The 20,355-nt window shown below is 42.4% G+C and overlaps 3 protein-coding genes across 6 annotated transcripts; 2 read left to right on the top strand and 1 right to left on the bottom strand.

The window, feature by feature from the left end:
- Window positions 1–186: 186 nt before the first annotated feature.
- On the bottom strand, window positions 187–8,380 carry LOC310802416 (ubiquitin-conjugating enzyme E2 Q2-like). Of its 4 annotated transcripts, none has more exons than XM_083666751.1 (13): window positions 8,211–8,380; window positions 7,482–7,586; window positions 7,048–7,170; window positions 6,135–6,191; window positions 5,803–5,961; window positions 5,609–5,693; window positions 5,339–5,399; window positions 5,126–5,216; window positions 4,971–5,029; window positions 4,502–4,550; window positions 4,193–4,288; window positions 3,746–3,812; window positions 187–3,621 (listed from the first exon to the last, which is right to left on the bottom strand). In XM_083666751.1, exons 1-13 carry the CDS (start codon window positions 8,367–8,369, stop codon window positions 3,590–3,592), a joined length of 1,143 nt encoding a protein of 380 aa, XP_083522877.1. In that variant the 5' UTR covers window positions 8,370–8,380; the 3' UTR covers window positions 187–3,589. The 4 variants fall into 4 exon arrangements, with proteins under 4 accessions (XP_083522877.1, XP_083522879.1, XP_083522878.1 ...); XM_083666753.1 differs by having other exon boundaries at window positions 5,818–5,961; XM_083666752.1 differs by having other exon boundaries at window positions 5,803–5,958.
- A 1,783-nt stretch (window positions 8,381–10,163) lies between these two features.
- On the top strand, window positions 10,164–13,317 carry LOC310801616 (neuronal acetylcholine receptor subunit beta-4-like; the record flags this gene model as incomplete). Its single annotated transcript, XM_083665682.1, has 7 exons — window positions 10,164–10,212; window positions 10,737–10,882; window positions 11,141–11,185; window positions 11,326–11,435; window positions 11,643–11,823; window positions 12,103–12,951; window positions 13,101–13,317. The coding sequence occupies 7 exons, from the start codon at window positions 10,164–10,166 to the stop codon at window positions 13,272–13,274; spliced, it is 1,554 nt and encodes a 517-aa protein (XP_083521808.1). The 3' UTR covers window positions 13,275–13,317.
- A 1,179-nt stretch (window positions 13,318–14,496) lies between these two features.
- Window positions 14,497–18,429, top strand: LOC310802662 (UDP-glucuronosyltransferase 2A2-like). Its single transcript, XM_083667153.1, has 2 exons — window positions 14,497–14,589; window positions 15,734–18,429. Exon 2 carries the CDS (start codon window positions 15,762–15,764, stop codon window positions 17,352–17,354), a length of 1,593 nt encoding a protein of 530 aa, XP_083523279.1. The 5' UTR covers window positions 14,497–14,589; window positions 15,734–15,761; the 3' UTR covers window positions 17,355–18,429.
- Window positions 18,430–20,355: the final 1,926 nt, after the last annotated feature.

Raw genomic sequence — 20,355 nt, 5'->3', positions numbered from 1 at the left:
ATACTGTTGGTCTAGGTTAGTGTCAGTAGAATTCAGCTACTGATCTTTTATCAGTTAAGAAAACCGTGAAATAATGCCCCCCTGTTGTTTTCAATAAATACATAGACGTAACGGCTGAAAATGATGAGGATTAGTCTGTTAGATTAATCGTATTATGAGAAGAGATGGTAATAACAACAACAACAATAATCTTAAAATTCTTTATTTATAAACTTGATGCAAGTTTACAAATTACTGTACATGGTCAAAATTTATCTTGAAATGGAAAAAAATAAAACGAAACCCAAAGCATGCCAACGGTGCAAAACTTGATCATCTGAACACCGTATACTGGTGCCAGAAAAAGAATTCACAATTGGTCTAGATGAACCTTTTCAAAACACTGTCCAGTTATAGAAGCGTGCAAATCCATTCATCACAGCATGACTGTCTATCCAAAGTGTAACTATCTCTGAAGGTTCCCCTCTGACCAGTGACTTGGCTTCAGGAGGAAAGCGGTTACATAGATGTGTGCGAAATTACTCTACGGAGTCTTACAATTACACCCTAAAGGGCTTTGCAAGTCATAAGATTACTAGCCATCTATTCTGAGCAGTAATGGAACAAGGCTTTTGTAATTTAGAGCTAAACACACCTGTTGGCCAATTCTATAAGAGAAACAACAACCGCTCCCCCTCCCTGCCATCCCCAGACATTTAAGAACATGTATGATTTAAATTTGTTACATCCTTTGTACAGTAATGTTTAAAACAGTTCGTTCAGGAAGACTTTTCTCCTGAATTAAAAAGATGAAGTTAAGAACTTGATTTGTTATTGTATTTGACCTCTCTAGGCACATTCTTGCCATTTTGTGCAAATATGTTTCCCATCAGGCGAAAGATATTTATGTCCTCCCTATCTCTGAAAACAAAAACATAACAAAAAAAAAAGAAAGAGTAGAACTGATGTATTTTGGAGGCTGAAGACAAAATGTGTTTACATGTACAGATAACTTTAACGTTAAGATACAAGTCAAAGCACGGAGTGGAAATCATGCCCAACAGAAATACGGCACTTCTACACTCCCTGACCAGCACTGCTCGAAACACATCACAGGACATTTAACACGGGCCTTAATGGGATCTTCCACCTTTCTGACATTTCATCATGGCTTGACACTAACCTGGGCTGTAATTAATTACCTCAGAGTTTTTAGTAGCCACATTTTGTTTGATCAAAATAGTCATAGGGCCCCATTCATTCTAAACAGATGTCCAACACACCCTACACCTTGTCCAACACACCCAACCCAACTGGTTATCACCACCTTCTGAAGACTTACTCTTGTTCCTTGTTCCTTGCGAAAGCCACTTTATTTTAAAGGTTTAAACACTTTTGAATTTAGACGCTTCACAACTAAACAAAAAAAATGAGGATTATATATAAAGTGACTTTTGGATTGGATCGGTATGGTGCTTTAGACATATTCCTATAATGAACTGGACCATATTGCCAAAACTAAATATGGCTACTATTAAGTACCTAAGGAAGCAAAATTATTACATAAAACCAAATCAATAAGAGCCAATGCTAAATGTAAAACCAGGATTATTATATATATATATTTAAACAGTGAAACATACCTTTAACCCACAAGATTGTCAACCCCTTGTCAACAATCAGTGTGTGAACAAAAGCCCAAATTGGTAAGGGGAAACCAAAGAGTTACCATGGCAATAAAACTACACGCAACATTTGTGAAGACATACCCTCCAACATACACAGTTTGTTTACCTGAGTTTTGTCAGTTCAAACCTGCTTTTGCAGAAAGTGGCGGGAAATGTACTGCAGGAAGACCCCACAGTTGAGTAAAGCATCTGTATTGTTATGAGGGGGGACGGGGGACGGGACTACAGCACTGCATTCGGGGGCCACATTGCATGTCAAAAGCTAAAGGGTAAGGAGATTCTAAATTTAAGTTAATAAGCAATTTATACTTAGATAATATAATATTGTAATTCTTATTATTATTACACACCAAAAAAGAGATAGCCAAACGTATTCTTGGTATAGATGATGTACATACGTAAATGGGACAAGAGTAACAGTTGCATGTATTGTATTGAAGAGGAGAGAGAGAGATATACCGTTACGGTGATCATTTGGAGAGAAAATGTTGTCCAATTTTGGCGCAGGAATGGGTAGAGCGCATCGGGACACAGTGTTTATCAATATCTCCTCCTCAGAAGCCCGAGGGCTTTGTGTAAGTGTTGTGTGCCATGAAAGCCTTGTATGCTCCATAAATGAGATACAACAATGGTCACGAGCAGGCCCACCACAAAATAAAAGCAAGTTGTAATCTATTTAGTGCACATATAAGGCCTCATTCTGTTAGCACAGAGCTAACCACTCTCTACAGAGCAAGGTCAATGGCAAGAGCTGTAGCTCAACCACGCAATTTGTTCGACCAGTGTGGGTAGATGGAAAGTTAAAGGTATGGCCTACTCAGTTGTGAGGAACGAAACGTCTTTACATTCTAAACAGGGATGGTCACAATGTTTAACACAATGCTCATTGCTCACAAGACCTTTCCTTTTCTTTGAGACCAATCTTTTGCTCTCATACCAAGGAACTCCTACATCATGGGACAGTCCGTGCCCACTGCACCTGTTCCATCTTAAGTTAAATCTACAACAGGTGAATCCATTCACAAAACGACATGTGGAGCTCAGTTCAACAATAGTACATTACAATAAATCGACTCGCTTTACTTTAAGCCCAACAATGTTTGTGATGCTGTAACTGAGAAAATAGCCACATGCTACAGAACAGCTTGAACATATGCAAGTGGTGAATAGCCTCAGTTCAAGACTCCCGCATCCTCACCATTTTGAACCTGGCTCATATTTTGTTTCTGGGATATTAATCGAGCCAGTGAGTACAATTTTAGCATATAATAATTTCTTTTACAACGTATGCATCTTTGTACCAGTTAATTGTACACAAAATGAGGAAAAGAGCAGTGTCGAAACAAGTGACAGAGGTGGCTCATCTTAGGCATCTTCATTTTAAACTCCGTCACCACAGCTTCCTGTTAAAATCCCATGCCATGGCTTTAAGAGCTTGCAGCTTGCGCTAAAAAGATAGAATGTGGACACAAAGCAGCTTCTCTTCAGACTATCTGGTGTCATGTACGTCTTCACTTGAAGGAGGAACTGATTGTTTGTCAAATCCACTTTCCGTTAAAGCAGCAAATGGAAAAAGCTGTTCTCCACACTTAAAGGGGGGTGGGGGGGGGGAACGCTTTTGTGAAGATTTAAAAAAGATGAGCACATTTAAAAGATGTAGGACCACTGGTCCCCTCACATCATTTTCCTCAACAAGGGGAAAAGCAAAGTGATGCGGGAGGAGGAGGAGAGTCTAGCCCACGGTGGGGCAGAGAAACACTTGTCTACTGGGCCAATGAGATGGAAGAACTTGCCAGTTGGTTTCCACAAGATAGATGATATACTCCCGATAAGTCAGAGGGGAGGAGAATAGTTCAAAAAGAAAAAAAGAAAATTTTGACCCAAGGACATATATGTTCCCAGTGCATAAAAGGAGTGGCTCCTTATCCATCCTCTTTTGGAGGTGTGTACCAGCCTGCAAAATAAACACAAGAGGCTCCGTCACAAACGATGTGTTGAATCGATATAGAATCATTTGAGTTTAATGTGTGTGTGACAACTGGTTCAGTGGCAACTCACAAGACTGGTGGGTCACTTACCATTCTTTTCGTGTATCTGCACAAGGGATTTGTATGACTGCTGTGCTCTGGCAAGATTGTACTGATTCTGAGAGAAAATCGGAGATGCACTGTGTTAGATTTACAGTTCACTCGCATAGGTGGAAGACACATTTGACTAACAAAGCATGTCTGCTCTACTCATTTCAGTTCTGTGTGGAAACAAAAGCATCTGAGTCCATAGATTACACGAAAATGAGATAGAAGAGTTCAGGTGGGCGTTCGAGCATTATGTCAGTGAAATCCATACATAGAGAGGGGCTCCAGCTACAGCTGTTTCGGAGGATATCTTCTGAATAGCACCTTAAGCCTATGACAGTAGTATGAGTGTACTCTCTCCTGACTTGAAACATCAAACTGCAAGACAATGCACCAGAATAAAAAGAGTGATGTCTCTGGTTATGGTCCATGTTTGAAGTGTTACAATACCTTATTGGCTCCGAACTGGACTCTGGCTTTTCCTTTGACTAGGGTAGCATTTATCTGCATGATGACAGACTCTATGGAATAGGCACTGCTCCAGCCCTGGTAGAACCGAAGACAGAAACAAAAACAACACAATTACTCAGCTTCTTCCGCCACTTGGAAAGACAGGTGGGTGTGGATGGTGCTGACACTTGTTTGTCACCTAACGTACCATCCCACAAAAGAAGTTCCATTATCGGAAAAATAAAGTGATTGTATTATATTGTGTTAAGTTAGGGGGTGAGTGTTGTATGAGGGGTTTGGTATTCAGACCTGTTTTGTGAGAAGTTCCATACACAAGGCCCCTCCACCCAGAACGTAACTGACATACAAAGGGGAGAACAGTCCATGTTACACTGTACATTTACATTTTTGACATTTAGCACACGCTTTTACACAAGTACATTTGTCTAAAGTAAGTGAATCATCTATACACATCAGACATCATAAGCAGAAATCTATGCTAGGACCAGGTGCCATTGGCAGTCACAATGCGAGAAGTATTTATCACCATTGCTTATCAGTGCATTGAAGGAGAGTTGACACTGTCTCTAGAAATGAAGAACATTTTAAATATCAGACCAATCAAGAACCGTTATATCAAGCGTAGGGACTGTTACTAAAAAACATTGATAACCGGTGTTTGACCAGTAAAATGCACTGGAAAATAATAAGACAGTATTATATCAAAGCATGGATGTGAGATATAAAATAAGATTCCCAGACTTCAGTGGGCACTCACCCTCCAGAGAGCACAGGCGAAACTACCCGTACAAAAGGTGGATCAAAAGGAAAGTTATCCTGCAAAAGCCAAAAAAAAACAAAAGCCACAGATTAGCCAAAAGCCTTCAAGGTTGTATCGATAAAGATATCAAATTTGATCAAAAACACACTCACTTTATATGAGAAATCAAGTAGGATGTAGTCCACCCCTTCCTTTTCCTTCAAAACCTGCAAGTCACTATGCAAGGGACTATCTGGATCTACCCTGTAAAATGTCAACGGAACAGTTAGACCACAATTATCCAGACGTCACATGTAAAATGGAGAGCAAAATGTTTTAAGTAATTAATACAATAAATAATAAATTAATAGCATATAATTACTTACGTCCTTATTTTGACGTGCCATTCATAAAGGCTGTCATTGACTAGCTCCACAGAATAAATACCTGCACATGGATAAGACACAGGTTTACACTACAGTAACTCCTCAGCTCTCAAGATACCCAGCAGCTTTCAGCAAAAGCTAAAAGGTGATGATGACACTTACAGAAAACAGTCAACATAGCAATGAATTGGTGGTACAGTTTAGCATGAAAACTGCATTTTGATCAAAAAAAAAAAAAAAAAGAACAAGCTGAGCAGTGCAGACACTTACCTGTCTTATAACTCTGTGATCTGTAGATCTCCCTGAGTTCCTTCATGAGACGATCTGAGGCTTGCACTGAACCAGAGACGGCACCCTGCAACATGCGACAGTCAGATGTTCAAAACCAGGCTACCCTCGAGACCGTAGAAAATGAGTAGAAAATGTTCCCATTTCCCCCCCGGAAAAAAAGAAAGGCACCTTACCGAATGAGCACTTACATTCAAGTGGTCCTGCCTCTGGTTCTTACGGATCTTCTCCAGGATCGCCAAGTTCTCCTTTTCTATGCCATCATCCTCTGACTTCTTTCCATCCACTGGCTCTTCCTCTTTCATTTCATAATGGTCAAGGTCTTCGATGTCCTGCTGCCACAAGAAAACAGTTTCATTGTATATAGTATTGTACACACACACACACACACAATATCATTTGTTACTATTGAATGCTCACACAGGTACACACTAGCGTGCGCAAGCGCGCGCGCGCACACACACACACACACACACACAGGTAGATAGATAGATAGATAGATAAATACCTCTCCCATTTCTTCTTCCTCCTCCTCCTCAGATGTGACTTCATCTGCTGGTCCATGCTATTAAGTGTGACAGAGACATTGACCCCATTAAGACCTTGCATTAAAACGCATCCTGTATCCAGATACTGTCCGCATCCCGATTGTGGATTGTGGATTCCCCGTGAAAAGTCAGGTGTAAATGTAAAAAAAAAAGAAAAAAAAAAGAAAAAACACATTGTGATCAGATTGCCATCCGCAAAACCACCTCACCGGTGGATGAGCTTGTGTCCGAATTGCGGACAAGTGTAAAATGCAATCCGGGCACAGAGTTTATGAGCCACATTCTGTTTCAATTAAGGGAGACCATGTGGTTCCAGTAATGTTCCTTCTCCCCAGGCATCACATGTTACATACATGACCATCACATGTTACATACATGACCATCACATGTTACATACATGACCATCACATGTTACATACATGACCATTACATGTTACATACATGACCATTACATGTTACATACATGACCATTACATGTTACATACATGACCAGTTTCAGAGCAATGAACCTCTATTGGCTACTGTGGAGGCCCCTTTATCCCGGGGCGTAGTTTTGAAAAAAAACAAAAACACTTTATTCAATTTATTCTCCACATTCAATTAAGACACGCGACAGAGAAGCTGTGAGAAGGGGCATTTGAACGAAATTCAATCACAATGCTGACACGGAAGTCAAGGTAAACTGCGCATTTTTACTGCAAGGCGTAAATGCAAGCTGGCCAAATCCAATCGTCATCAGATCACACGTGACGCGACCACAGGACACATTTTAAGGCAAGGTGTAAATGGGGTCATTGGATAAGGCAAGAATTTCATATGATATTGACCCTTCTTGGTATATGTGACTCAGGTCTGGCATGATGTTAGGCTTACCTTGCGATCTTGGTTGATGGGCCCAGCAGGGAGGGGCTGGTCAAGCATCTCCACATCAGGATGTTGGGGCAGGTTGTACAGACGACAAAGGTCACAGATGAGGCGCTTTAGCTGCTGGAGAAGCTGTGAAATCAAAACAAATGAACATCAAGGAAGAGTTCAGACCCTCTTCAAAAAACCCTATCAAACAGGGTCCTGTTCAGGAGGCACTCTACTTTGCAAACCGTTTCTGTGGACAGATAACTAAAATCTCTGTACTCTTGTTATTGGATTTTTCGTGCCCAGTGAACATGACCCAGTTGTAGGTGGTAGAGGTACTATGCCTTCCATGAGAACTAGATTACGTAGCATGTGTGCGTGTGAACGGGTGTAAACAACAACAAGTCTAGACTACGCAAGTGGTTTCTCCTCCTAAAACTAGACAGGTGACTTACCAAAGTGCTGCCTTTCCTTACATCCTCCAAGCGTTCCAACACTTCTGTCAGACTCGGGTCATCCGAGTCAACAAACCATATTGGGGGCGTTGAAGGATATGCTTCCTGAGAGATGAGATGGGTGGACACACCATCAGTCAAAACGTAGTATAGTCTTAACCCTAACCGACAACTAGCCCCAAACTACCCATGTTGGCAATCTACCGTGTCGAACCATCATTCTCAGTCTGCGTTGGCAACACCGAATTCCCAGGTCACGTTACATTGTGGTGTTGTGACAAGTTATTGTGTTACAAGCCTCTCAGGCTGGCTATTCGCTATCCAATAATAGGTTGCCTGCGGGCAAATGCGTCCTATTATCTGAGTTTTTCCACACTCAAAACATTTAGCTAGTTGCTACGCTAACGCTGACCAGCGATATTTTGCTAGCTATAATAGATTATTGTTAGCTAACTTAGCTGGTAGGCTACCCTTCCCAAATAATAATTGACGTTATACAAAATAACTGAATATCGTCAACCAAATCCTATAAATATATATAAAGCCAACTCAAATATCTAACTACGTGGCTGGCTAAAACATTAGATAACTGATGCGTCTCTCCCTGGCTTGGACGGTCTGTACAATTGCAAATTCGTCATGTTCGTCGCTTGCTATGCTGCTAGCTCGCTCGCCATGGCCTGTGTTTGTACTGACACTGAGCTAGCTCGCTACAAGCTTCTTTCTTACCGTGATGTTGCAGTGTATTATCAGCAGCTTTTCCCCGGTAACGTTGAACTGGCAACTGAGCTCATCGGGCTTCCAGTCGATAATTCTGAAACGTTCGTGCTTTGGGTCAAAAATTGACTCCAAAAACTTCAATTCAGCCTTCAGACCCGAAACCGACATCTTCCACTCATCTCAAGCCAGGCCGCGGGGGAGGGGGAAGTGGAGGCAGTGCGACCGCGCAGTTTGGTCTGAATCTCGCACGTTAGCGTGAGAGCAACAACAAAGACTGGACTGGGGTGGGAAAGACAATAGTTGTTGCCTAATGTTTCATCATGAGATGGGCACTGTGGATAAAGTACAATTATGTGAAATTGTTGCCAAAATGCCATGTTACTCAACGCAAAGAGACTGCATCTCAACATCATATAAAATAGGGCCTTAGAAAAAGGGCATCAGCATCATCAGAAAGGTAATACAGTGGAAATCACCTGTCAGATTAATGTAACAGAAGGAGCTAAATAGGTTGCAGCTGCAATTATAACTTCGACTAGGTACAGACACAAGGGACTTGTTTTGTAGGCCTTATTATTATTTTACCATAAACATTGTATTCCTCTCTCTCTCTTTCACTTTTATAAAAATAGAAAGGACATTCATCCATACTCAGTGTGTCGTCTTTGTAGTCCTGTAGCGTCTTCTCAAAACCTGTCACTGTTCTGTTTCAATATTCAATACTGTTAAATTCGTTGTCACCAGTGATGTGGATTTTTACACATGAGCACAGTTCCCAACTTATGAATGAATAACACGGGGATAAATGAGAGTTGCTAAGGCTCACATATCCCTTAGCTTCAGAGACAAGGAACTATGGGGTTCACTTCACGTCCAAATACAGTCGTACTTGACTCACAGGCAATTAGATGTATATGAGACAGAGAATGTAAAAAAAACACCAACAAACGTATACTATATAAATCATAAACCTTATAATAGTGTCCTCCAGCCACATATGGTCCCCGATATGTTATGGCCAACTGTTACGATGTGACTGAAAGAGCAGAAGGCTTGTGTCTGATACTAGTGTCTAGACAAGTGAAACATTTAGCATTCAATGCAGTGTGGCCGTCTCATCACTAGATGTCAGTGTAGGCCTGTCGCATTTTTATTCCTACACTAGATTTACATCAGTATTTTATACTTGCTGCATCTCTATGTGTGTTAAGGCCTTTTAATCCATACTATGTAGTTACTATAGTAACTTGAATACAATAGTGGTGTACTTCCCAGGGGGAGTCTCACAGCGTTAGCGTAGCAACTGTCCCATCTTGTTTGGGTTATTTCTGCAGGAATTGAGCAGCGCAGCAGATACAATTAACATTTTTTTTAATATGATTATCAGTAACAATAAAACGTGTTCTGTGCAATTACCACATTGATTTAGAGCGATTTATAATTTATAATGACTAATTGCGCAGGGATAAGTCTTTGCTCTGCTTGGATGACTGATTCTCACATTGAAACGCAACCCAGAACTGTCAGGTCAGTGAAGATTTAAGACCCCTTTGCGGCAGGCAGTAAGAGCTCCCATGTCTTTAAGTTTCATTGACCACAATTCAGATGCTTGGGGTATGTGATGCAAATTATATTTGTTTATTCATTATTTATTTATTGTAACTGTCTGTACCTATACTCTTACCATCCTACTTATTTGCTGTTGTTTAAGTTTGGTCTGATTTGGTTATTTTACATTGCCAATTCACTTTACTTGTCTCTTTCATTTATGGGGTATGTGATGCAAATTGTATTTGTTTATTTATTCAATATTGTATAGTGATGAAGGGCCGCAATTAGATCTTCAGTTAATCATACATAACCTGTATGCTATAATTAGCTACTGGTTGTACAATTCTGCCTGCTCCTCTGACAGTGGTGGACTGATTCATCCATCACTTGAAAGAACTTGTCTATGCCGCCATGCCACGGACTCTCTGCCTCTGCTTTTGCATCCTAACTTTGATTCAACGTAAGTTTACAAATATGTAATTTACAGTATAATAGCTTTATCAGGTATTGTGCTAGATAACAACACATGCATTTTATAACAGTATTTTCAAGAAATTAACTTTTGGCATACTGTCATCTCTCCTCGCAATCACGATTACAGAAAAACTAGATCATAGTTAAATACAGAAACGGCTCATTATATTATAGTAAATAATGGGAATCAACCTTTATCCTTAGGCAATACCTCATCATGTTTCCCCTTGTTCATAGTGTGTGCTTATCTTCGACTTCGAACAACCCACGTCCTCCTGTCTCTTTCAATTCACACCATCTCAAATTACACTGTAAGACGTCCACACTTTGTAATGAAGCCCTTTGCACTCATTATGTAGTGTTATTAAAAAATCTTCCGACTGATCCACATTGAATATTAGTATGTAACTGCTTAGATACACATTGGGCATGCATTGGTTAGGCTAGTGTCAGATTTTATAATACGTATTTTCTGTATGGTTTATATGCTCTATGGTGTTGTCCTTCCAGGTGGACTTGGTGTCAACTCAGAGGAGCGGTTGGTAAAGTGGCTGCTGGGTAAAGGCCGCTACAACAAACTGATCAGGCCTGCCGTAAACAGGTCTGAACAGGTCACCATCAAACTGCAGGTTTCCCTAGCACAGCTCATCAGTGTGGTGAGTTTTGCTCTTTCATGGTCCTCTGCGGCTCAATTGGTAGAGCATGGTGCCAACAATGCTAAGGTTGTAGGTTAGATTCCCACCGGGACCATATATACTGAAAATTGCATGCACTCACTGGATAAAAGCGTCGGCTATATTACTATTTATTATCATGGAGCTTGTCTACAAATAAAAAATAAAAAAAAGGAATTGTTACAAAGCTGGATGTAAAGTTTGTCATATGTTATACATACAGTATGTCTATTTTTGCAGAATGCGAGGGAGCAAATAATGATCACCAATATCTGGCTAAGACAGGTAAGACAGGTAAGACAGGTAAGACAGGTAAGACATCATGACCTAAGATTACAGAAACCTTCAGCCATTGTTGTTAACCGAACATCACAGTGCAGCATTCATTATGTTAGCTTAGCTGATCAGCAACTTTCACTTTGCAGAACTGGGTTGATCACAGGCTGTCATGGGACCCTTCAGAATTTGATGGAATTGACAAGATTCGGATTCCGACCCAGCAAATATGGCTCCCAGATATTGTACTGTACAACAAGTAAGTATCAACTCAAGCTGAAATGTATATGCTTTAAAATCCAGATGAATAATCTTACTCTGCAAACATGCAGCTAGACACCAGCTATCCGTTAAAAACAACGTATTTTCAGTCAAAGGAATTGGATCCTGAAATGTTGATTCAGCATATTACGTCCCAAATCTTACAAATGAGTTTGTTCTTTCAACCTCCCCTTCTTCTCCATAGTGCCGATGGCACCTATGAGGTGAAAATCTTCACCAACGCGATTGTACTGTCCAACGGCTCCATCTTCTGGCTCCCACCGGCCCTCTACAAGAGTTCATGCAAGATCGAGGTGAAACACTTCCCTTTTGACCAGCAGAACTGCACCCTGAAGTTCCGCTCCTGGACGTACGGGCACACAGAGGTGGGTCCTATGACTGGAAGGTTGCTGGCGTCGTATCATAGGTGCCCACTGTACCACTGCCGTTGTGCCCTTGAGCAAGGCACTTAAGCCCTAACTGCTCCAGGGGCGTCGAAAAATGGCTGACCCTGTGCCCAGAGCCCAGAGCCCAGAGCTCTGTTCTCCCTGGGGGTGTGCACGTGTGTTGTCTCGGGGGTGTGTGTGTGTGCATAAATACCACATTCCAAACCATTGATTGATTGAAGATTAATTGGCAAATAAAACATGGTTCGTTTGTTAAAGGTGGACCTGGTCCTCAGGACAGCAGTGGCCAACATGGATGACTTCACTCCCAGTGGAGAGTGGGACATCCTGTCTCTGCCCGGGAGGCGTACGATCAGCTACTCACAGCCCCGCTATGTGGAAATCACATATGACTTCCTGATCAAGAGGAAGCCCCTCTTCTACACCATCAACCTCATCATCCCCTGTGTCCTCATCACCTCCCTGGCCGTGCTGGTGTTCTACCTGCCCTCCGACTGTGGGGAGAAGATCACCCTGTGCATCTCAGTGCTCCTGGCCCTCACCGTCTTCCTGCTCCTCATATCTAAAATCGTCCCCCCCACGTCGCTGGATGTGCCGCTGATAGGCAAGTACCTGATGTTCACCATGGTGCTGTTGACCTTCTCCATCGTCACCAGCGTGTGCGTGCTGAACGTGCACCACCGCTCCCCCAGCACACACACCATGCCTCCCTGGGTCAAGCTGGTGTTCCTGGTCAAACTCCCAGCTTTCCTCTTCATGAGGCGCCCCCAGAACCACTCAGCCCGCCAGCGTCTCCGTCAGCGGAGGCAGCCCTGGGCTGGGATGGGCGCCTCGGGGGCAGATCACTACGCCTGGGGTGGCCCGCATGCTGATCCGGCCTCCCCTTCTTCCAGCTTTCTCTCCTCCTCTCCAGTCCTCTCGTCCTCAGGGTACCATTACTTTAGGAACAGGAATGTGAGGGTGCCTGAGGGGCTGCTCTCCGTGCAGGACCTGCATCGGCGTGGGAGGTCCACCCCGGCGTGGGAGGGGCGACAAGACGTCCAAGAGGCGGTGGAGGGGGTGCGGTATGTTGCAGACTACATGATTGGAGATGACGATGATCAGGCTGTGAGTGAATTTCTTATTCATTTTATCCTCCTTTTTTTTACTTCAATGATTGGGTACAGTTAGGAAATGTTTGTCTGAATATTTGTTCTCTCTCTCCTCTCTCTCTCTCTCTCTCTCTCTCTCTCTCTTTTGCACCATGTGTTCTGCAGGTGATTGAGGACTGGAAGTATGTGGCCATGGTGGTGGACAGGATGTTCCTGTGGATCTTTGTGATTGTGTGTGTGTCTGGCACTCTCTTCCTCTTCCTCCAGCCTTTGTTTCAGCACCAGGTGGTTCCCATGGTCCAACAACTGAGCCAAACCTCACCACGGGGCATGGTCTGACTGACTCACCAGGGGAGGCTGGTGGAGGTAGAAATCAGAGGATGCACTGTAATGCATGGAATGGAACGAGAAATGGTTTCAAACACGTGTCTGTGGTACAGTGTACAGTACCACAGACAGTGGAGGTAGAAATCAGAGGATGGGGTCATTGTGATGCATGGAATGGAATGAAGAATGGTATAGAACACACATACTTGATACCATTCTTCATTCCATTCCATGCATTACGATATCTACCTCCACCAGCCTCTGCTGGACTATGTAAAACAGACCACTTTGGGAGAGGACTTTTGGACTCTAAGCATACAGTGGGGGTGGGGGTGAGTAGGACACAAAAAGATAGTGTATGTATACTGCTGTTGAGTGTCTAGTCATTATACTACTTAATCATACTGCTTTCTAGGCTACAGTTGAGGGTCACATGGAACTGACAAAATATATAAATGTTGCTGCCTGGATTCACAAGCTACTGTTAAACATGTAACCCTAAACATTTAAAACTGTTTTCCAAGAGAGGGGGGGACATGGAAAGAACACTGTCTACCATCTTCCCATAGCCTATGCATGTACTGTAGCAACATAATTACCCTCACAAAGACACGTCAACAATTTAGAATTAATGCACTTGTGGTTTGAATGTTACATTTTTTATTGTGAGCTGTATTTTGACCTCTCTGTTTATCTTTTATGACATGCCATGACTTGCAGTTACAAAAAAGACACATACTGTATTATAAAATGTCTGTTCATATATAAGATAAGAAATTAAATATATGAGAGATATGGAGTGTTATGCATTCATGCCAAGACTGTTGCCCTTCTTTCACAATGAAATACAGTAAATGTAATACCTGCCTGCCTGATATTATCTGTTCAATGTTAAGTAAGTAACTGGGACCATCCCAGGAGCAGCACAGTCCTTCAGTGACATGTTATAATTCATCTTGCGTCAACTTTGCCCTACAACTGTTCCTGCTTTGTCTACCAAAAAAGAGTGAGCCAAATGTTTGCCCTTGAACCTGAGGAGCTAAACACAGGGTTTATAAACAATGTTATCAAGTTGCCCACATAATCTTACTGGAGTTTTATGCTGCATTCCAGAAGCTGTGAGCTTTGGACATGGATGCACAAATTAGGTAACTGCATACTCACCAGCAATGCTACGTAGTTTGTTTGTGGAGGGGAGGAGCATCACCTCAACTTGTAGTGTACAAAACCCACTGCCTGAACAAGGAAGGTGACAACTTGGAAAGTTGGACAAACAATTGTTTGAGTTTAAAATTATTTAAAATTATTTGTGGACTTATTTTTTTCGGTAAGTTTTTGTTCTTTTGTTAGGGTTGGGGTTAGAAATGTCAAAGCTATTATTGAAATCCTTTCTGGTCACAGTTGCATGGGCTGGCGTGTTGCATATGAACCACATTCTATGTCGATCTGTAAGACTAACTGTATGTAGGCTATTTATCCAATATAATTTTCATATATAAAAGTATATCACATATTAAAAATGTTCCAGTAAGCACCAAACATGTTTTATTTCTCCCTGTAGCAACCCTTGTTGGTGCCGTGTGGAACACGACAAGGGTTCTAAATGGAACCCAAAATAGTTCTTCAAAGTGACAAATTAAGAACCCTTTTTGAATATGTTTGTGTAGGTGCAGCATTTGATGTTTCACAGCACTAAGCATCACTTACAGCATACTGTACATTTTCGAACTGCTGTATTGTTCAACTTTTCTGTTTAGTTTAGTTTCATTTTCTGTTAAGTAGTATAACTTTTTCCTTTGTGACAGCAGTACCATTTAAAGTTGAACCAAATGAAATGAAAGCCTTGTGTGTGGTTTCTGAAAGCAATTTCTAAAGAGAGTTGTTGTACAGGTTTTGGTCTGGTTTTTTATTACACTCCAATTTCCCCATAGATCTCCTAGATGTGGCACAATTGATGGGGGTGGAGTGTGTGTGTGTGTGTGTGTGTGTGTGTGTGTGTGTGTGTGTGTGTGTGTGTGTGTGTGTGTGTGTATCTGTGTGTGTGTGTGTGTGTGTGTGCATGTATCTGTGTGTGTGTGTGTGTGTGTGTGTGTGTGTGTGTGCATGCGTGCGTGCGTGCGTGCGTGCGTGTGTGTGTGTGTGTGTGTGTGTGTGTGTGTGTGTGTGTGTGTGTGTGGTTAAGTTGCTCAGCGAGGTGGAGAACAAATCTAGATGCAATTTAAAAGTGTTATCAGCTGTCAGGGCCACTGTGCTATCTCCTATTTTTCCAGGGCACGCAAAGGCAAGTTTATCCCCTAAACTCAGTGGATTAGTAGAATATTCATCCGATGAACACAACAGTATAATCCTGAATGATGTATCAAAATAGGGAGTCATAAGCAACCAAACAACAAAGGCAGGTGATTATTTCAGATGGAATAACAAATGAATTTGCCCTTTAATTGACCCCTGTTTCTTTTTTATTACCATAGAACATCTACAAAAAGATTCACTCTGAAGATGCATCAACCAACCCTGGTTACATTTGCTATACTGCTGTTCACTCTACCCAGTGTCTATGGCGGGAAAATCCTTGTGTTCCCATTAGATGGGAGCCACTGGGTGAACATGAACGTCATCATAGAAGAGCTGCATTCCAAAGGCCACAGTATCACGGTGGTACGGCCAGCTGATAACTGGTACATCAAGGATAAGTCCCCCCACTACACATCTATCACCATCCCTAATTCTGCCGGATTTGATGAGGAGTTCTTCGGTTCATTTGTGTCTCAGCAACTGGAACTAAAAAGAACGGGCATGACTTTTTGGTCTCGTTTTTGGGCTCATATCAAAATGGAGATGAAGATGAAGGAGAAGTTCTTAGAGTTACACAAGAACATGGGTGACATGGTCGTTCATATGTTTGAAGATGAGGAGATAATGCGATCTCTCCACGATGCAAAGTACGACCTGATGCTGACGGACCCGGGCGTTGGAGGAGGGACAATGTTGGCACGCCGCCTCGGTCTTCCCCTTGTGTTCAACGTCAGATGGACGATACAAGGTGAAGGACATTTCGTTATTGCCCCCTCGCCACTGTCATATGTTCCATTCGTGGCATCAGAGTTTACAGACAAGATGACCTTTCCCCAGAGGGTCATGAACGTTTTGTTATATCTTCTTGGAACTTACCAACTGGCGTCTATCACGGAACCTAATTACAAACCTTTGGTCAGCCGTTACTTTGGCCCTGATGTAGATTACTCAACGTTTTTCCTAGAAGCTGATATCTGGCTCATGAGGAATGATTTCGTCTTTGACTTTCCCCGACCCACTATGCCAAATATAGTCTACATTAGCGGGTTTCAGTGCAAACCCTCCAAGCCTCTCCCTCAGGATCTGGAGGACTTTGTCCAGAGTTCTGGAGAGCATGGGGTTATCATGATGTCGCTGGGTACCATAATCGGACAGCTTCCTGAGGACATAGCGGAGGAGATTGCTGCTGCTTTTGCCCAACTGCCTCAGAAGGTCATCTGGAGGTACACTGGTCCAAGACCCAAAAACCTGGGTAACAACACCTTACTGGTTGACTGGCTGCCGCAGAACGACCTCCTGGGACACCCCAAAACTAGAGTGTTTATTGCTCACGGCGGTACCAACGGAGTTCAGGAGGCCATTTATCATGGTGTCCCCTTGCTTGGACTTCCTCTTGTCCTTGATCAGCCAGACAACCTCTCCAAGATGACAGTGAGGGGAGCTGCGAAGGTAGTGGACATCGCCAACGTAGACAGACAGATCTTCTTGGATGCCTTGAAGGCAGTGCTCTACGAGCCGTCCTACAGGGAGAACATGGAGAGGCTCTCTAGGCTGCACCGGGACCAGCCCATGAAACCACTGGATCGAGCCGTGTTCTGGATCGAGTTTGTTATGAGACACAAAGGGGCTCCGCACCTGCGGACAGAGTCCAACAAAATGTCCTGGATTGTATACCACTCCGTTGATGTCATGGCAACTTTGCTAGCAACGGTGTTACTCATAACACTTGTTTGCATTACTGCTCTAAGGTTTGTGTGCCGTAAGATGTTTTGTAGGAAGAAAGTAAAGAATGAATGATACAGTACAGATGTGTTTTAGGACCAGAGCATTATCAATAAAGTAAAACGTGCATTTCTTCTGACTGTATTCGATATTAAATATTTCTAGCACCTTTCTAGCACTCAATGCTGTATCCTGAGGCCAGGGGAGGCTCGTGGAGGTAGAAATTGGAGGATGGGCTCATTGTAATGCATGGAATGGAATGAAGAATGGTATCAAGTATGTGTGTTTTATACCATTCCTCATTTCATTCCATGCATCACAATGACCCCATCCTCTGATTTCTACCTCCACTGTCTGTGGTACTGTACACTGCTCATACAGTAACAGAGGGATATTGAAAGACCCACTCTTTATGACCTCATTATGTTCATTATGATGATGATTTTAAGGAAATATTTAGGCAGTTTATATCAGAGCAATGTTATTTTCTGTTATGAGTACCATTCCATACATCCTACATGCTGTACATCCATACATACAGTCCGCACAGTAGGTAATTATACATTTTGCTTAGTATCAATTATATTAAGTCATATGGTATGCCCATTTCACAGCATAATTTTTTTAAGTAATATTCTAGAGAGATAATGAGACAATGACAATGGGATTGCATAATGTCCTTGAGTTGATCAGAATAACATTGAGTGCTCTTATTCAAAGGATAGAATGTAATTTTCCACTACGTTTCGTCTAATATGAAATGTTTTAATCTATCGAATGAGGCAAAGCTTTTTTTCCAATCCAATATTTCTCACTCTTTACTTACGGTAAGGAAATGGATACCAAACATGCAGATTTTACTGGTGATGTGCTATCCTTTTTGGATGATGCTGATGTATTCTTGAAGAAAACTCAGCTTTTTGCCCAGAAGGTGGAAAGCTTTGTGTCCCCAAATAAATCTTCCATTGTAAGTCAATTTGTTACCATCTTGATGTGCCAAAATACAACATTACTTGTAGTTGTAGTTTTGAATTGTAGTTTTGGAATGAATAACACAACCATCCTGTGTTTCTGTATGTATATTTTGTTTGTCGTAATTATTCTGTCCTCAACTGTCCAGGTTAACAATAAAGGACTTGTCACAGTAGACCATAAACAGGATGCAGAGTCAATCTCTACAGACATCAGTCCCTGGGCAACCTTGTCTAGGTCCGAAACCACTGCTCAAAGCAGCGAGAGAGCTTTCTCTGAGTCAATGAGAACCCGGAGAAGGAGAGCAGATTCCCTGAGCTTTGATAGCTACAGCACCAGGTCTGTGCCATGCAGAGTGCGTACAAACCCCAGTGATGACCTCACAAGCCTTCAGAACCTCATGACCTCACCCAGGCAGAACAGCCACTACTCTCTGCCCTGCCTGCTCTCCTGGCCGGAGGATTTCCACACCGTCAGACGAACCAGTAGTAAATCAGGAGCAGAAGGAAGCACACAGTCGGGCAGCAAGAGGTGATAGATAGACAGTTAGACAGTCCAGTGACACATGTGATATAAACAAGCCAGATGAAACTATGTTGGGTTACATCGTTGTTAAATTGCCTTCACTTGACAAACTGCATAGGATCTCAAACTGGAGAGAAATGTATGAGAACTCTGCACATCCTCTGATGGATCGGAATGACTCAGAAACAGAAACTATTCAGCACTACAAAGAGTGGAAAATCCTTGGAGCCTGGCAAAGGTTCTGGAGCAGGGTTAAGCATATGGATAGGCTGAAAATACATCACAAAGGGATGGCGCAAGACAAGATGGTAAGACCTCCAGATAGATAATCGGTGCAGCTTTTACATAGTGAACATAATGGGCAATGACGTCATAGCATTACAGGAGTTGTTCATCTGCACCTCAAGCCAAGAATATCAAAGGTCCCTTGCAGCCCTGAGGCTGTGCCCATTGATAAAGTGCCTGACATCATAGGGGGAATGACTAATTTGTGAACATTTACCTTTACAGCCTTTGCTGGGCCTCAGAAGGTGTGCCAGCGCTGATAGTGTGTGACCACCAGCTTTGTGGCAAAGAGAGGTAGCTGCCAAGACATGGCTGACACCACATGCCAAGACACCACTGACTAAATAAACATAATTTGTAAATGGAAAAAAAACCTGTCACGTTTAGCTGTATGGGTGACAGCTAAGTTAAAATGGTGAATGCTAAAATGTGCTGATCAGACCTGTCCAAAAATGAGGAAAAATAGTTTTATTGGTCGCTATACCCAACATACATGTTTGAAGTTATTATACACATACAACAAATGTGATTGTACTCGCAACAAGCTGTTAGGACACCACTAGAGATTGAGCATCATATTTTGAATCTATCCAATCAAACTTGTGCTAGGTTTTGGCGGACCTAGGGACAGCAGAATCATCCTGACCATACCCTTAATTAAGCATGCAGCATATTCGAAAATCTGAAATAGGATTTGGCCACTGACTGATAATGTCATAAGATGCCTATATACAGCATTAGATATCTTCTGATGCTAGACAGACAACTCTTCCAAAGAAACATGCTCCAGAAGAGCACAAAGTCCATGTTCATTTTACAGGTAAAAGGTAGAGGGTCACTGACGCGACACTGTCCTCCGTGGACTGCCATCTTGAGGCATTGTTGAGGTGACATGTAGTACTGTATGCACCAGGGGAGGCTGGTGGAGGTTGAAATCGAAGGACGGGCTCATTGCAATGCACGGAACGGAATGAGGAACGGTGTCAATGGTACATTACAATGAGCCCGTCCTCCGATTTCTGGCACGTGTGTTTGATACCGTTCCTCATTCTGTTTCCCGCATTACAATGAGTCCGTCCTCCGATTTCTTCCTCCACCAGCCTCCACTGGTGTGCACCGTTCATCATTTCACACAGCACATGTTGGCAAGATGGTGGTTGATAAGGTCATGTCATCTCATAGGTGTTGTTGACTTCCTGGAGTTCCTCTTGTTGCTGGCAGCTCTCTCTGATCACATACACTATGAGTCCCACGCAGATGAATATGAGCAGAGCAATACCTATAACCTAGGGAG

The sequence above is a fragment of the Argentina silus genome (assembly GCF_951799395.1).
Source record: "Argentina silus genome assembly, chromosome: 3".
NCBI classification, from domain to species: domain Eukaryota; kingdom Metazoa; phylum Chordata; class Actinopteri; order Argentiniformes; family Argentinidae; genus Argentina; species Argentina silus.
The sequence above is the reverse complement of the archived record's forward strand: the minus strand, read 5'-3'. Positions and strand labels throughout refer to the sequence as shown.

What these genes read in the sequence shown, in the direction of transcription:
- LOC310802416 (XM_083666751.1), bottom strand. Translation starts at nt 8,369, where the DNA reads ATGTCGGTTTCGGGTCTGAAGGCTGAATTGAAGTTTTTGGAGTCAATT. An exon ending in TGAATGTAAGTGCTCATTCG is followed by an intron (nt 5,694 to 5,802) that starts GTAAGGTGCCTT and finishes CGCATGTTGCAG; the next exon opens with GGTGCCGTCTCTGGTTCAGT. An exon ending in GCAGATACACGAAAAGAATG is followed by an intron (nt 3,622 to 3,745) that starts GTAAGTGACCCA and finishes TTTATTTTGCAG; the next exon opens with GCTGGTACACACCTCCAAAA.
- LOC310802662 (XM_083667153.1), top strand. Translation starts at nt 15,762, where the DNA reads ATGCATCAACCAACCCTGGTTACATTTGCTATACTGCTGTTCACTCTA.